General features: G+C 36.7%; 3 protein-coding genes across 4 annotated transcripts; 1 reads left to right on the top strand and 2 right to left on the bottom strand.

The window, feature by feature from the left end:
* Positions 1 to 52: 52 nt before the first annotated feature.
* LOC112160553 (transcription factor E2F4) lies at positions 53 to 3,009 on the bottom strand. Of its 2 annotated transcripts, XM_024295170.2 has the most exons (9): positions 2,784 to 3,009; positions 2,466 to 2,575; positions 2,174 to 2,329; positions 1,907 to 1,950; positions 1,087 to 1,151; positions 709 to 1,000; positions 355 to 402; positions 217 to 258; positions 53 to 139 (listed from the first exon to the last, which is right to left on the bottom strand). In XM_024295170.2, exons 1-9 carry the CDS (start codon positions 2,922 to 2,924, stop codon positions 111 to 113), a joined length of 927 nt encoding a protein of 308 aa, XP_024150938.1. In that variant the 5' UTR covers positions 2,925 to 3,009; the 3' UTR covers positions 53 to 110. The 2 variants fall into 2 exon arrangements, with proteins under 2 accessions (XP_024150938.1, XP_024150939.1); XM_024295171.2 differs by lacking the exon at positions 217 to 258 and having other exon boundaries at positions 2,784 to 3,008.
* Positions 3,010 to 3,582: 573 nt separating this feature from the next.
* Positions 3,583 to 8,631, top strand: si:ch211-122f10.4 (Cathepsin A-like protein). The gene is made up of 11 exons (XM_024295172.2): positions 3,583 to 3,894; positions 4,290 to 4,401; positions 4,475 to 4,609; positions 4,693 to 4,851; positions 4,991 to 5,082; positions 6,119 to 6,203; positions 6,289 to 6,432; positions 6,506 to 6,651; positions 6,868 to 7,030; positions 8,016 to 8,105; positions 8,178 to 8,631. Exons 1-11 carry the CDS (start codon positions 3,734 to 3,736, stop codon positions 8,259 to 8,261), a joined length of 1,371 nt encoding a protein of 456 aa, XP_024150940.1. The 5' UTR covers positions 3,583 to 3,733; the 3' UTR covers positions 8,262 to 8,631.
* A 996-nt stretch (positions 8,632 to 9,627) lies between these two features.
* Positions 9,628 to 16,434, bottom strand: slc38a7 (solute carrier family 38 member 7). The gene is made up of 12 exons (XM_024295174.2): positions 16,186 to 16,434; positions 15,271 to 15,534; positions 14,951 to 15,004; positions 14,300 to 14,444; positions 13,797 to 13,941; positions 13,600 to 13,698; positions 13,428 to 13,485; positions 13,238 to 13,352; positions 12,793 to 12,940; positions 11,446 to 11,645; positions 11,323 to 11,374; positions 9,628 to 10,654 (listed from the first exon to the last, which is right to left on the bottom strand). The coding sequence occupies exons 2-12, from the start codon at positions 15,520 to 15,522 to the stop codon at positions 10,552 to 10,554; spliced, it is 1,371 nt and encodes a 456-aa protein (XP_024150942.1). The 5' UTR covers positions 15,523 to 15,534; positions 16,186 to 16,434; the 3' UTR covers positions 9,628 to 10,551.
* Positions 16,435 to 16,484: the final 50 nt, after the last annotated feature.

Raw genomic sequence — 16,484 nt, 5'->3', positions numbered from 1 at the left:
ACAAAATACAAAGCATCAGAAAAAAAGAAAAAAGCATCATTAGAGAAACAGATATAGTGTCTCCTTTTAATGTCCTCCTGGCCACAGACGTGGTCATGCTCAGGTGGGGATCAAGATAGATGGCCAAGAGGTGACAAAACTGTAGGACAAGCAAATGTGTAAAAGACAAAGCAGCACAGTTTGGTCCAAATAAATTAGATCTTAAAAGCCACCCACCTTCAGAAGTCATAAACTCAGTGATCAGATCCGTATTTACAACTATTACAAAATTGAGAAGCAGCATGTTAAAACGTTAAATCACCATTTTTTAAACAGTTAACTACAATACATTGCATCAGTAAGTAAGTATAATACCTCTGGGTGGCTTTAACAGGTCCTGTTGTTCTTTTAATAAATCTCTTACTGTGAAAAAGAAATGTATTAATTTAAAACTTAATAATTATACAGTTAATGAATACAAACATAGTGACCATTAATATAAATATTGGCTATGTGACAAGTTTAAGCAGTGAGGAGAATAGTGCATGTTGACAAAAAGTAAATAAAAGGAGCCAAATAAGCTAAAACAATATTATCTCAATAGCAGTATATAGCATTCAAGGAAAACTCCTTAAAATACAATTTTGAATGAAGTATATCATTAGGCTTTTGTAATGAAGCTCTACACCTCTCTTACAATGCAATATCAACCAAAAAGGAAACACTCACGTGCAGATCCATCATTTGTTCTGCTTTCAGCATTAAACAATGATAACATGCATTGAGGCACCCATTTAGCTCCATACTGGACAATAGCTGATGGCTGTTGTGCTTCAGTTATGTTTTCTTTCTCTTCAGAAGATGACATCGCTGACTTGGCACTTTGTAAGACTTCCTCAGACGGTGGGACTGGCAAAACAAGAGGAACGGAGCTGGAAGAACATTTGTTAAAAAGTACAACATCCATGGGTCCTGTGACGCTTTTTAGATGAATCTGGTATTTAGCTGGGCAGTTTGGAACCTTGAGAAAAAAGACATAATAGATTATTTTATGAGCTATGAGCAGTAAAAACAGAAGTATTAGACGTTTGAAGAGGCAAAACGTACAGCTTTTGGAATGGGAACGTCGAGCTGTGTGCCTTGGGGTGCTCTTACCATCAAAACTGTGCGACCTTAAAGAAAATTGGAGAAAATTTTTTACATTTAAGAATAAAATACACTTACAGAAAAAAAGGAAAATGATTTGCCTGGATGTTTTATTAAAAAATGACAAGCTTACTGGCCTTAAACTCTCATGATGACCTGTATTACAGACTCTCCATTCACTGTGAGCTATTTAGGTAATTTGACTCTACAGAAAACAGATTATTGCTTCACTGTTCATCTGTTTCATCCAGCAGCACCAGCTATAGTTACTAAAAGTGGCCAACTAGGAGGCTCAAATTCCATTATCTGTGTATCTCTCTTCAAAAATGAATTGAAAAGATTGGTTTACACAAGATGAACTGTAAGCTAGAAAACACAACTGGTTGAGTTTTTTCTTCCTCCGTTGACTTGTAGTTAATAGGAAAGAAGGATGACTTACAGCACACCCTGATATGCACACATTTCTATAATAACAAACATCTGAAGAAAAAAAATGCTTTGTAATTTCTCTTGCTCAACACATAGACACAAAGTTGGTGAGCTAAATAGAATAGAAGTTGGAAAACTGTATTTTAAGAATTCTATCTGAAGTTTATGGAATTTTTCCATTTAAGCGACATCTTTCAAGTTAGCACTAAACAGTAAATGAGGACCTTCCTGTTCCGTATTGCATTCTTTAACTGTGAGGTAAAGTTGTGAAGTAAAAAAACTACAAAATCGTTTTGCAAAAAGCTCCATAAAATACACAAAACAAATTAAAACAAAAGAAGAGATACTTTACCACAGAAGGAGTTGCAGATGTCGTCATGAGTCACATACACTGTAGTTTAATTAAGTTAAGAAAGACTAAGAAAATATGAAAGTTTGCTTAATAAAGTTTACAATTTATGGAAAAGTGTCAATATCTTCAGTAATATTGTTAATGTGTTGAATAAAAGCATGGAATTTTAGTAATTTAGGCTATTTATTGAAAAAAACGATACACACAAATGTTGAGAAGTAATGTGTTACATTGCGAGTAGTTCATTGCAATCTATAAAAAGGATATTCTCCGTCGTTTTCGGTCATTTCCCTGATGTTTTGTTCGATACAGAGTTTCTGCTGGTCCAGAAAACGTTCCCTGACTTCCAAGTGAGCCAGCTCAGCCTTCAACTTCATGAGAATTCTTCCTGCACTGGTTACATTTCTTCTTGGATTCATCTCCCTTTAACAACAAAAAAGATCAAAATGTAGGGAAAAAAATCTGCAGTTCAAAACAAGTAAATTATATGATGAAATACAATGTTATAAAGCACAATTTAAACAAAGCACGAGTAATTCAGGGAAGAGCAACAACTTACTGCCACTTCACAAGATTCTTTGATTTTTTTCTGATGAGACCAATCCCCTGCAACACATTAGTGATGTCGTAGATTCTTCTCTTTTTTCCAACAGCAAGGGTACTGACAGCCTGAAGGGAGGATCAGCAAATTCAATGAAACTGGATTTTGTTACCACGAGCCCAGTTTTTGTGGAATGAGCTTGCTAACATTTTTTTTAAATAAGTTAATTCAATATAATTTAAAAAAAAAAAGTTTTTCTGCCGATTTCTGATAGCGTTGCTACCACAAAAGACTGCAAACATGTGCTTTTTTGGCATTTATTTGCATTTTACGTACGTGTCTGAGGTCCAGCTCTCCGTTTTCAGATTCCTCTAGTAGCTGGACAAACTTCGTCGTTAGAAAATGAAGGCTTTTCATCTTTCTACCATATATGGGAGTTTCCTCCAATTCTCCGTCTACACAATCCTCAGAATCCATGCAACTTCAGAGTAGCAAAACAAAAAATACACCAAGAACTTTTGAAAGATTTAAACTAGCTTTACAGGTAATTTATGTCACGAACTTCCGCTTTACTTCAAAATAAAATTAACTGTATTTTTCTTTTCAACATAACTACAATTTATTATTCATTATAATAGCCGTGTAAAAATATAGCTCATATAAATGTTCTAAATGCATCTTATTGGCCCCTCCCATTTCACCTCTAATCTCACACTCAAAATTGGCGTCATGCTTGTTTTATTGTGACAATCTCTTACCGGAAACAGTCTAAATGTAGTCACATTGTTTTTTGTTTTCATTCAGTTTTACTGTATTATTTACACATTTGTAAGAAGAAAAAAACTAGGTGTTTATATAGTATTCAATGTTATAAGGAACCGAGTTCAAATTTAAAATGCACAATGTAGTTATCAACTAATATTTATATTTTTGGACATTTATTTGACGGTACTACTTTTTCCGGGGTCTGTAGTGCTTCAATATTCCTGCTGATGTATGATAGATTTAAAAACAAAAAACAAAAAAAACAAAAAACAGTCAAGTCAAGCACTTCTTTGCTTTTTCTTGAGGTTTAGTAATGAGTGGCGTTCAAGGTCCCTCCATAATAGTCAGGAGTAAGTCACGTGACTCCCCGCAGCAGTCATATGACTGCAGTCTGGAAGCATACGCTGTGTTTTAGTGAGTGCCTCAGCTGCAGATGACGGTGGAGGAAGTCTAAATACTTCCGTTTATCTCGTCGCTGTGAAGTTTGTTGGGGTTTTGTTGTACTCTTGCGGCTCTCCGAGATGCATCTCGTGTTGTGTTTGCTGGCCGCTTTTGGGATCGGTTCGCAGGCTCAGTATGCTCCTGATGAGGTGACAGAGCTGCCCGGTATGATGTTCAAACCCAACTATCGCCAATGGTCCGGATACCTCCGGGCCGGACCCGGGAGGTTCCTCCATTACTGGTAAGAGGTAGAACCGATAATTGGTAATAATGGTGCTGCTATTCGTCATTTTATTCTGTTTATTCTGTTCGTTTGGATGGTGGACAGCCACTTTGACCATGTGTTTATGTCATGTGACACATTATCTACGCAATTCCTATATAGCCTCAGTCATTTTTGATGACTTCCTGCTACACCATGTTATGAAAACGTTTATAAAGATAATTTAAACTCAAAACCTATTAAAAAATAAACATTAAAACCCTCCAGAGATTTTTAGATCATGAAATTGGGCTAAACTGTGTACATATTTTATTTTTGTCATTATGTGTTTTATGGTGCACAGCCAATCCACATATACATTTATTTGAAAATTCAGATATAATGAAAATAACTGAAAGTTCATATCATTGCAGGTTTGTGACTTCTCAAAAGGACCCAGCAACAGACCCTGTGGTCCTCTGGCTGAACGGAGGTCCAGGCTGCAGCTCTCTGGATGGATTCCTGTCAGAGAATGGACCGTTTCACGTCAGTTTCACTCTCTGGGTTTGTTTTTGTTTAATGAGGCTTTTGGGTGACAGTATCGCTTGTATTTTTTCAGGTAAACGATGATGGAGCCACTCTCTATGAGAACCCATACAGCTGGAATAAGGTTGCAAATATGCTGTATCTAGAATCCCCTGCAGGAGTGGGATACTCCTACTCTGATCAGACTTACACAATTGATGACAACCAGGTGAGCTTTATGAAACAATGCACTTCGTGTAGAATAGTTTTGGGACAAACCAAATAAAATGAGCAACCATCTCTTTGTTTCAGGTTGCTGATGATAATTACAAAGCCCTGCAGAGCTTCTTCACAAAGTTCCCAAACTTCACCCAGAATGAGTTTTTCATCTTTGGAGAGAGTTACGGTGGAATTTATGCACCAACGCTCAGCCTGCGTGTGGCCACAGGAGAGGCCAAAATCAATTTTAAGGTGAGGTGCTTTATGCCAAAACATGGCTGCTTCCTCGCTTCCTCAAAGCACTTTCAAATTAAACCTCATGGTTATCAAACTTCTGATTATATGTAAAGGAAAGTCTTGCACATTTGTTGAAATCTTGATGTATTTGAAGGGCTTTGCAGTTGGAAACGGTCTCAGCAGCTTTGCTCTGAATGACCAGTCCTTGATATACTTTGGTTACTATCACGGCCTCTTTGGAGAAGAGTAAGTGTCTTTTTATACATCCTGTGTGCTGAGGAAATCTGTACAAATAAATCGTACATTAATTCTATTAAATGTCCTAAAAGTATGCTGTAATGATCTACAAAAAAACGTTCATTATTTAAAAGTTTTACATTTCCAAGTTATTTCAAAAATGCAATTGTAGTATCTGTTAACTTTGTACTTTTTATTTAGTTTCTGTCTCTAAGATTTATTTCAATCTCTCTGATTAGAAACTTTTGAGCAAAATGCATAATTGAGAAAATATTTATTTTTTATTCATTATTTTTCCCAATTATGACAAAAATTTTGTCTTTTCTTTACCAAAAGTTTCTGCCTGTGGTAACATGGGATCATTTTCTGTGTTGAATTTTCAAATAGTTGAAATTGGTCAAAACAAGGTCAAACTTTGACCAATTGTGGACTTGGATTAGTATGAAAGATGTTGCCTTTACAGAAGTGCCAATAGAAGTAGTAATTGATCATGGAGGAGAAATTAATAATTGTAGTTTGTACCCGGATGGAATAATATGACACCAAGTCTTTCGTGTATTGGAAAAGAGCGGTGAAAGAAAAATCCTGGAGCAACATTCACTAGATTTTCACAGCTTTGACATTTCTCAACAAGCCAGTTTTCCAACTGGAGGTAGAAGACATGCGCTAGTAAATAGTAGAAAAAGTAGAAGAAGCCCCTTCCTGCTTGTCCAGTGTGAATTATGGACTATACTCGCGTTCAAGAACCCACATTTAGCATCATCGGTGTGTCCGTAGCTTGAGGATGACCCCTGCTTAACAGGATCACATAAAATGGTGTGGATTTACAATTTACTGACCTAATATACAATTGAAGAACAATCATGCTAACTTCACATAACAGTCAACTTACATAATACCATCTAAAATCTAGAATACTGCAGATGAAACACACCATTTTCCCCCTCCAAAAATCAAATTTAAAATGTATTTTAAAATTAATCTGACTATTTAAATAAATGTTGTCATTTTTTATGCAGTGATTGTTGGTCTGTTCTCTGTGCAGTTTGTGGCGTGATCTCAACATAAATTGCTGTAACAAGTCAAACTGTACGTTTTACAACAGCAGTTCAGAGGCCTGTCAGACAATGGTAAGAGTGCACTCTGTAATCTTGATCAGCTTCCTGATTTTTGCAAGAGTGGCCCCTGAAAGTCCATTTTCATTTCTCTTTCCAGGTAAATGTGGCCTTTAATATCGTGTACGAAACTGGACTCAATGAGTATGCCTTGTATTTGGACTGTGAGGGTCAGCACAGAGGATACGAGTTTGCTATGAGACATCTGTTTAAGACGTTCAAGAAACAACTGCACACCCACAAGGTGCCCTGGAAAAATGCTATTTGTCCTTTTTTTAACTGCCTCAAATTTTTTAAATTAAAATCTTTTAATTAAGCTCCCAGGTACTAGAACTTCCCCTCCGTCTCTTGGCGAGGTCCCTCCCTGCATCAACAGCACGGCTCAGACGAACTGGCTGAACAGAGGCGACGTGAGGAAAGCTCTGCACATTCCAGATGTTCTTCCAATGTGGGATATCTGCAGGTACATGCAGAAATCAGGAATGCAATCAAGTTCTTACGCTTTATTCAAGAATTAGTGGTGGATGCTGGTTTTTATTAATAACAATGAGGTGTTTTCTCTAAACGTCTTGAATAACTATAATGACAGGAAACTAACTAAACTCAGTCTGACAGTAAGAAGGAATGAATCTGTCTGATTCATTTGTAACAATGCTGTTCACGTTTTTTCTCCCTCCAGTGATTCTGTTGGAGCGCAGTATAAGATTCTGTACTCCACAATGAAGGTGGTTTATCAAAAGCTGCTCTCTCTGGGCCTGAGGTCTCTCGTCTACAATGGAGACACAGACATGGCCTGTAACTTCCTTGGAGACCAGTGGTTTGTGGAGGACCTCGGAATCAAGGTAGATGAGTCCTAGGGCTGCAAAATACAAACATAAGTAGTTCTCATTTTTTATTTTATTTTATAGTAAGGGTGTAGGAGAAAAAAATGATTCTGTGATATATCGCAATACTTCATTTAGCGATACTTTTCTCGATTTAAAATGCTGACATTTCAATATTTAATTATTTATGTGTCTTACTTTTGTCTTCCACTCAAACCCCAGAATCTCTTAAAAAAATAGAGAAACATTGTTCTGGTGCAGTCTTGGGATATATCGCGATACATATCATATCATGAGCCAGGTATTGTTATATCCATCGTATCGTCAGACTCTTACCAAGACACACCCCTATTTAATAGTTTTGTAGATAATCTATAATAGTGCATTGCTTTTGCCGAGTGTCTATATATATGTGTATATATATATATATATTTACCTATTTGTATATATTTTTGTAGTTCATTCTCCTTTTGGAAGTTAACATTTCCTGATGTTTGGGGGTTCGCCATTTTTCATGTCTGATCTCCAAGAAGTTTTTGAGCTGCTTGGATGTGGACTTCAGTGATATCTATCAAGATTGTGTGAGGTTATTGAATGACACTTTAAGCAGGGGGGGTGTCCAATCTCAGTCCCCAAAGTCCACCTCCTCCTCCTACCCAGCCTTTCTTCTCAGCTGTGGAACAAAACCGATAATCGCCTTTAAATGAGTAGGGATAAAAAGTGATGGAGGATCAGAGCTGGACCCCCTGCATTAAGTGATAACCATGTTGATTAAATGATTTGAATTTTAATAAGTTCCCCACGTTTTCCAAACTATCACTAATGCCTAACATTGACATTTGTGTTTCATTTAAGTTTCTGTGCAGAAACATTTTAGATTACACTTTCTGATATTTTCCCATATGTTTCTTGTCCAGGTCTACTACATTTCACATAATTTTTTTTCAATCACTAAAATCAAGTAAATAATACAAGTCAGGCAATATTTTTTTTCTGTTTCTAGCCCACCACCAGATATCAAACGTGGCTTTATGAGGACCAGGTTGCTGGTTTCTTCCAGCAGTTTGCAAACATCACTTTCCTGACAGTGAAGGTGAGTTTTGTGCAGCTGCCGTGCAGCAGGTCAGAAGCGAGCAGCGTGTCATAAAGGTCATCTGTGTTTCAGGGTGCAGGTCACATGGTTCCACAGTGGGCTCCTGGTCCGGCTCTTCAAATGTTCCAGTCCTTCATAACAAACACCTCCTACTAAGATCTAATCAGGACTGCATTCTGCACACGTCAGCTGCTGTTTATTTTAAGGGAAAAACAAATCAGTAAAAGGGAAAAGGGACATTTAACTGTGTAAGAATCGTGATGTCTAAACAACCCCATGTGGGCTGGAAATTTTTGTACAGTTCTTGGAAGACTTTTAATATTTGCAAATGATTTCTATTGGCACAAAATGTTCTTTAAAATCTAAGCAGTGCCTTATGTTTGTGGTAAATGTGCATGAATGTAAAATTTTCTTTCCTTATCAGCGACATCTAGGAGCTGGTCTGTAAAGTTGATTCTTCACTGGTGATGTTCAAATATTTGAGTTAAAACCATTAGTTTTTCAATTAAAAACACTTGATGCTGTACTTTGAGTTCCTACTGAGTCTTTTCAGGTTTTTCATTCAAATGTGATGTTTTAGTCTAAAGGACACTACTCAACATGCTCCTCTGGCGTGGTGTTTGTCCAAAAACACACTTTACATGTAAATTGTTCAGTGAAAACATTTTTTGGGAGTAAATATTAAAAAAAAGACCTTTAAGTAATTCTAACCACTATCATATGAACTTTTCTGCAAAGGCATATTTTTTCTTAAGTTTATTTTATTTACATTTAAATACAAAAATCCATCCAAAACATAAATCACAAATAAATGTGATGGTCTCTAAAGTAAAAGAACAGTCAGCTCTGTTCATCATTGCACTTAATTTTTTTATGGACATGCATTTACATCACTTTAACTCAAAAACATATGACACAACATGACTTAAAAATGGCAGAAATGTCTGATAGGTGAGTCTTTGATTCATGATCTCAAAAACAAAACTGTACATTTAAAAAGAGCTGTGTGCAATATTTAGATTAAGAAATGAACTAAACAACATAGTTCAGCACCACAACAATGAAGAGTTCAAATAAATACAGCCTGAGGCTTTAACACAGAGATGATCAAACCCTGGTCCTCAAGATCTACCACCCTGCCTGTTTTCCAGCTGATCACCTGGATCTGAGTGAGGAAACGCTTCAGGTAACAACAGAAAGCAGAGTAGACAGAACTGCAACAAAACCTGAGTGGTAGATTTCAAAGAAAAGTTTGCCAGCCCTGCTTTAATTTCCCTTTGAAACAAAGAATCAAGTCTATCAGCATGAAAAGAAACTGTTTTGGTAACTTAAAAACTTTACACAGGTTTATAAAACAAGATAAACGCTGGCATTTAAGTCCAGATTCTCCCTCAGAGTTAATACTTGTGCTACAAAATGCCTACATATAGCTGCCAGTATCATGTTTGTACAGATTACTGAGCTGCTGGTCAGCCATTACTTTGGTTCCCTTTTGCACTTTCAATGATTACAACTGAAATAAAATGATTTATCTTTACAGCCATGTATGTACAGCAATTGGCATGATGAGAATTTAAACTAAAGCTCTAACTTTGGTTTCAAAAAGTATATTTTGTGTCACAAAGCTGATGTGTTTGACAGGTGATTTAACGTGCCCACACAGGGACCAGTTCTCATGAAAAAAGCATGCAGGTTTTAGACTATACAGCCCTACCAGCTACTTAGGCTGTCTGTAATTTTACAAATGAGCTTCAATAAACAGCTCTGTATTTTTTTTAGTGCAAGTCAAAGTCAAACATAATTATTTTTCCCGAACAGAAAAATAAAACAACCCTCTTTCACTCCATTTTTTTCCATTTGTTCACTTCCACAGTTGAAAACGATTGAAGTACTTGTCCTAAATTCAGTTTAACTAAACCCCATTATGTAACTCATTTAATATGGTCAACATATTGCTTAAACCTGTTTTTCCGAGAAAAAAGACAAACTTTCAGTATGAGATGATTGTGGATCAGAACACAAGGACCCCAACAGGTCTGGTTTCTATAACCAACATTCACATGCAAGGTAAAAGTCACAAATTGGTACAATTTCATCAGTAAAATCAATTTGATTGTAAGACCTTTCTACAGAGAGTCCTTCATTTCCTATAAACAGTAATGAATCATCACTAAAGAGTCCACAGATGAAAAAGGCAGTCCGTCTCCTTTAGGAATGACAGGAGGAACGTAAAACATGCGGTTTATCCTTCACAGGACACTGAAGAGTGAAGCCTGGCATTTGGTGGTCACTCCTTAGTGCACTCAGACTGACGTTGACACTCGATGATGATGGTTAGGGTCTTTGAACGTGAGATGCTTCATCTCATCCAGCTGTTCATGATAGCAGCAGAGGTCCAAGCTGTCCCGTCCTGGAGGAACACCAGTTCTGAAGACGACCTTCCCTTTTAGTTGACGACATCTTGGTAGATGGAGTTTGAGGTTGTGAGGCCGAAGATAAACGCACCAAGTGTAACCATGGCAACACCGAAGCCTACCAAGGCATGCCAGCTGGGAAGGAGATAGCCAAAAAGAGATTCAAATCAAAGAATTTGGCAATTGATTTAACATTTTTATGAATGTAATTATATTTTTATTAAAGATAAATACCATGTTTTTATTATCACAAAGTCTATACATTGAAAAATATTTTTTAAAAGTCTAATTGTATGTAGAGTTGCCGAATATTTTTACTTTACAAGCATATTTTTTAATCCACATTACAGTTCTCGGTGCTTGTTTACAATTTTGAGCTTTTATCACTGCAGCTTTTCAAAATAAAAGCTTTTTTTAAAGTGGGAGCTAAGACACATATTTAGTGTTTTTTGAGGAAGTCAAACAAATGTAGGCAAATCATGATTTATTAGCCCAATTGACATGAGAACACCTTAAATAAAAAAATAAAAAAAATAGAGTACAGATTACAAAAAGGGCTAGATTATGTCTTCAATTAGTACCAATAAAAAAATGTTGATTTAATGTGAAAAATGCACAGCTTTGACCTTTTTTATTTAAGCAAAAAACATCTAATTTGGACTTTATAAATGCCTACAGACACTGTGGAAAACCCAGTAAATGTCTCAAAAAGCCTTAACAAAGCTTTACATGCAGTTCATTTAAACCAAACTTCAAACATTTTAGAAATATTTCACAGAATCCAAAAAATAAAAACAACTCACCTCGATGATCGGCTCTCTGTCTCGGACAGTTTGGCTTGCATCAAACACAAACCTGTTAGAAAAAGAGCAGACAGACATTACAGTGCGTCATAGACGAGGACTGTGTATTTAGAAGAGAGTTACCTGGAAACACAAAGATGAAACAGGCCGCCAGCCCTCCAATAAGTGAGATCACACGCCCGATGTCTGGGATGAAGAGGGCGAGGACCAGGGTGACAACGAACCACACTAGTGTTTGCAGGATCCTCCTCCTCTGCTCACGGCGCACGCACACCTCCACCTGTTCGCCTTGAAACCGCAGCCAAAGTCCTTCTATGACTGCCCTGCAGAGACACAGCAGACTGAAGATATGCTCCAAAATGGTGGCATTTTGAGAGATGAGAAGCTGCTCAGTATTTGTATTCTTCTATAAATTGTGTTAGCCTTACTAAAGGTTTTAGCAGAAAAGGATAATGAAATAAACATCTGAAAAAAAATAATTAACACTCCGTTAAACATACACACAGCTTAGGGGAAAAGTTTACATCGACTTAACACAGAGGTGAATGCCAGTTAAATTATTGATTTATCAATTTGATTGATTCAAAGCTTTGTTTCAGCTTTTTTTGTGGAGCAAGACTGCATTATATGACCTGTATAATACAGAAGGCAACCAATTTCATTTTTATATTAAAAAGATCTAATTAATTTTTGCTATCTAAACTTTTTGAGTCCGTCTACCTCCTCTTACTGATTAAAGCTGCTGCTGATACCTTTGATGTTTTCACAAGAGGTCTTGTGCTATTATCCAATTTCTCTCAAAGCACAAGTAAAATCATTATTGGAAATAAAAAAAATAAAAAATCAAATGCAGATCTTTGGAAAATGATCTTTACGTTGTTTATAGAAAAATAAGGAGGCTAGTTAAACAACTTTAGATTTTCCACTTTACTGGGGTTTAGAAAAAGATCCGAACTGCCATCTTTACCTTCCATTTTTTTTAAAGATCTACACGAAAAACCATGAACCTCCAGTTTAAAAGCCTTCTGTGAACTGCAAGGTGCTGAAAAACGTTAAATCCAGTTAGTTCGGCGATGCCATTTAAAACTTCATGACTTGTTTTAATCAAAAGACAAGTATATAAAAACATTTAGCAAAAAGGGAATAATTGCACAAATTAAGATTAGATTATTGCCATTGAATTAGATCTATAAAGAAAAAAAGAAATATATGTTTTAAAGAAACTTGAAATATAAAAAAATAATAATATAATGTGTTGCAATGAGCAAAACCTTTTAAAAATAACAAATATATATCATTAAACTTGTGTTTTGTATGTATTTTGTTCCACCAAAGTCAATTTTTTACACAAAAAAAATTCTCAAAGCTTTGTCTGAAAGGCAACATACTGGTGTTGTTCTATATTTCTTTTTACTAAAATAATATATCCTGACTGAAGCTAAAAGGAAGGAAAAGTTGTTTATTTTTTACCTGCCACAGAAGTGTAAAATGGGATAGGAGGTAATGACACAGATGACAATGAAAGCTCTTGCAAAAGCCACGGCGATGTCATCTGAAGGGTACGACATCAGCACGTCCTGACTCACGCTGGAGCCAAAGGTCAGATAGCCGCAGACCCCTGCCACACAAAAGTCTCCTTTTAACTAAATATTGTTAACAAGATACAACTTGAGCATACACTTTTCCAAACTTGCTTTTTTATAAAAAATGTTTGCTAAGGATTTATGCTGTCCATCATATTCAGCTGAATTATCTCTGGATGATTGAATGCTATCTGCAGCACCGAGGCGGCGTTCTTTATCAGCTTGTTCTGTTTCTTTGAGTGACTGGCTCTACACTAAACACAGAGACAGAAGATAAGCAGCATCCTCTTCAACACCTCTTGAGTGTGCGCTGTTGTATCACAATGACCTACCTGTTCCTGTGTAAACAAAAAGGCAAATGATCATGCTGAGCGTCACCACAAATCCCCACGGTTTGATCTCCTTCTTCCTCATGCTGTTGAACACTGGCACACAGCTGACGTGACACTGCAGAGGAAGATTGAAAACATTTCAGTGAAAAACTGCAGGACACATCATGTTAGGAAATCAATGAAGAAATACCTGGAAACCGAAGCATATTGTGGGCATTGCATTGAAAACTGCAGTCCAGGAACCAGAACTGCAAGAAAACAAAAGAGAAATCTAATTTAAAAAAAGCTGGAATGAAGATGTGATTGAAGTTGGCCAAATATTCTGTAAAAACATGTTTTTAAGTGTCATAAAATACACTTACCTGGTGGGAATATAAGCCGGAGTCACCTTTTTGTCTGGCCAGATGTACCTCACAATGACCACGATTGTCACATACCAGGTTCCAATCACGCTCAGGGCACTACAGAAGACAACATGAGATGAAACCAAACCTTCTCTAAAAAGATTTGATTCTCCGTGTAAGAGAAAGCTTCAAATAACTATAAAAGGCTGGCTTACCTGGCATACTTCTGAAAGCCAATCTCTTTGGGGATGGAGAGAGGAAGAATGACCAGGACCGCAGTAATGACGGTGGTAAACTTGCGGTCGGTGTACCAGTGGTTGCTGACTTTTCCCTCCGTTTCATCCTCTACAGCAGCAATCACTGCAGCCAAAAGTAACATGTTTTCACTGAGAAATTGTAGATGTGAAAATGATTGTGCAGGAAATAAAATGTAAATATCTGAACAAAAACGTAGAGTTTCCACTCAGTCAGCATCTTAGATATGTGAGGGTTTGTCACATGACAGACTCACTGAGCAAAAAAGCTGACAGCATTCAACTAAGATACTCTTTGCCCTCGTCAATCACAGCTTTACTTTATACCACCACTAAACTAAATATCTAAGGAGTTTCAGAGGAAACCAAACCGAACCATTTATGTTGAAAACTAAAGTGTTTCACAATTGAAGATCACAAATGGGAAGTGAGTGGTGTGATTGTCCACTCCTGTATGCACTTACAGCGATCCAGCTGGTCTCCAATGACGATGAAGAAAGCAATGCAGGTGCCGAAAGTGTAGATAGCGATGGCTACTTCACATAAGACTCCTGGGACTTTTCCACACGTGGCTCGGACAACCTCCTGGTACGTGCCTTCATTGCTGACCTAAAGAAACCCGACAAAATGAAAATGTAAAACATGTATAAACTCTTTTAGCAAACTTTAGCTCCACAGACATTCACACAAAAATGTAGCTTTTAAATTTAATTCAATTTTTATGGAGTTTCACCATATGAATTTATAATATTGTGTAAACTTGCCAAACATATTAAGTTCCATATAATCAGAGATGCTCCAATACAAGATTAAAAACTTTTTTTAAATGTGTATAAATACACTATAGCTATTTTAAAAGTAGATATCATGATTAAAAAAATAGATAAATGCTGCTGACTTGAGTCTCTACATGAGTATATGCCTGAGCTATTCAGGAAGTGAAAGTCCAGCAATTAGCACAAGCTTCAAGAAGAACAACGCAATTTGCAAAAACCTTCTGCTTTCTGTTGGTTTACCTTAAATGACCAAAAATTGGAGAGAAAATTTTAGACTAAAAGCTTTGCACGATGTCAGATGGAGCAAAATACAACATAAGTATTAAATAAAACACATACGAGGGAGCAGTAGCCCAGGATGACAAGCCCACTGATGATGAAGATCAGCATAAACTGAAAAGCAGAAAAACAGGACAAAAAGGGTTAGCATAAATTAAGAAATTGCATAAAAAGAATAGGTCTTTTAAATTGCTGTCCACCCAAAGCTTTAAGACGTTTTTTCTACTAGATTTTTGGTTTGTTTCTGTTTGTCTTCTCCAGAGGACTAAAAATCCACTCAAATATATCTGATTAGATACTAGATTAAATCAACAAATCTTTGTTTAGCTTTTAACATATTGTGAGGAAGAAAACACTGATGAAGGATGATGTCTCCTTACCATCTGAAGAACCACTCCTGCTGTTACTCCTCCCGCCATGTTGAAAGCCGCCGGAAAATTGAGTAGACCCGCGCCCAGAGCTGCGTTCACTACGATGAACACAGCTCCCAGCGTTGAGACCCCCCTGCTCCTCTCAGCCAACTCTGGGGGCTGGACAGAGTCCACGCTGGGGCTCTGAAGGAGCCAAGCCCTTTCTCCAGCATCATTGCTGCCGATGCCACCCCAGTCTTCCACATCAGTGTTAATCGCCATCAGAAAGTTGGCCTTCAGGGTCAAACAAAAACAGAATTATACTTTATTTATGATTATCAAGCAAAAGATTTGTTATTTATCAATGAGTAGCAAAAACCATAACAGCAGCACAAAAGTGTGGCCTATTAATTTAAAATAAGACTTTTTTCTAAATAAAACAGATTGCTTTGTTATTATTAATAACAAAGTATTCATAAAGCGTTTTTTTTATTACAAACAAATCAATAAATTCTTATACAAAATTGCTCAAATAAACAGGACAGCTTGTACATGAAACAGGAAATAACTTAGCTCACATAAAACAGTCATCAGCTTTAAAATCCATGCTTTTATTGTGAAAAAAAAACATATTTGTGGAAATTAAAAGGGCTTTTCTTTATCTCTCTTTTGTTTAGAAGAAATTGCTCTGCTATGACATGTACTGACGACAAATCTGAAGCAAAATTAAAGAAAAAAAAATATTTTAAAAATAGAAACCCGCAGAAATAATCGTTAATTTAAACCGTTTTTGTTTTAAATGAGCTAACAATAACATTTGCTAACGCAGCTTTGCCCTTTGTCTTTGTTTCGTTCAAGCTAACAAACAAGAGCCGTAAATAAATGACAAAACCGACACAAAAAGCAGCTTTTAGCGTCAAGTCTGAATCCGTCTTTAATACTTACATTCGGTTTGGTCGCGTCGTGATTTCCTTATGTGGAAGAGAGTTAACGCCGGTGGTCAGACGGTAGTGTTTTGGCCGCTCGGGGAAGCGGAGGAGCACATGACATTCGGTCACGTGTCCGGAAATTTGATTTCTGTTGAGTCGTGGGAGTTGTAGTTTCTGAAACCATTGCTTTAAACTTTAATGGTAGAAATGCAGTTTTCAAAGACGTATCCGGTCACTTCACTGAATAAAACTAAACAAACAAAATATGCTTTTACCATTAATACGATAAGTAGTAGATAAGCTAGCACTTATTGC

The sequence above is a fragment of the Oryzias melastigma genome, linkage group LG3 (genome assembly GCF_002922805.2).
Source record: "Oryzias melastigma strain HK-1 linkage group LG3, ASM292280v2, whole genome shotgun sequence".
Taxonomy (NCBI): Eukaryota; Metazoa; Chordata; class Actinopteri; order Beloniformes; family Adrianichthyidae; genus Oryzias; species Oryzias melastigma.
Note: the sequence above shows the minus strand (reverse complement) of the source record. Positions and strands in the feature narration are given on the sequence as shown.

What these genes read in the sequence shown, in the direction of transcription:
- LOC112160553 (XM_024295170.2), bottom strand. Translation starts at nt 2,924, where the DNA reads ATGGATTCTGAGGATTGTGTAGACGGAGAATTGGAGGAAACTCCCATA. An exon ending in GAGAGCTGGACCTCAGACAC is followed by an intron (nt 2,576 to 2,783) that starts GTACGTAAAATG and finishes TCCTCCCTTCAG; the next exon opens with GCTGTCAGTACCCTTGCTGT. An exon ending in AACAAATGATGGATCTGCAC is followed by an intron (nt 403 to 708) that starts GTGAGTGTTTCC and finishes TCTTTTTCACAG; the next exon opens with TAAGAGATTTATTAAAAGAA.
- si:ch211-122f10.4 (XM_024295172.2), top strand. Translation starts at nt 3,734, where the DNA reads ATGCATCTCGTGTTGTGTTTGCTGGCCGCTTTTGGGATCGGTTCGCAG. An exon ending in TGGAGGACCTCGGAATCAAG is followed by an intron (nt 7,031 to 8,015) that starts GTAGATGAGTCC and finishes TTCTGTTTCTAG; the next exon opens with CCCACCACCAGATATCAAAC. An exon ending in TCACTTTCCTGACAGTGAAG is followed by an intron (nt 8,106 to 8,177) that starts GTGAGTTTTGTG and finishes TCTGTGTTTCAG; the next exon opens with GGTGCAGGTCACATGGTTCC.
- slc38a7 (XM_024295174.2), bottom strand. Translation starts at nt 15,522, where the DNA reads ATGGCGATTAACACTGATGTGGAAGACTGGGGTGGCATCGGCAGCAAT. An exon ending in TGGAGACCAGCTGGATCGCT is followed by an intron (nt 13,942 to 14,299) that starts GTAAGTGCATAC and finishes TTTTGGCTGCAG; the next exon opens with TGATTGCTGCTGTAGAGGAT. An exon ending in CAATATGCTTCGGTTTCCAG is followed by an intron (nt 13,353 to 13,427) that starts GTATTTCTTCAT and finishes CTTCCTCTGCAG; the next exon opens with TGTCACGTCAGCTGTGTGCC.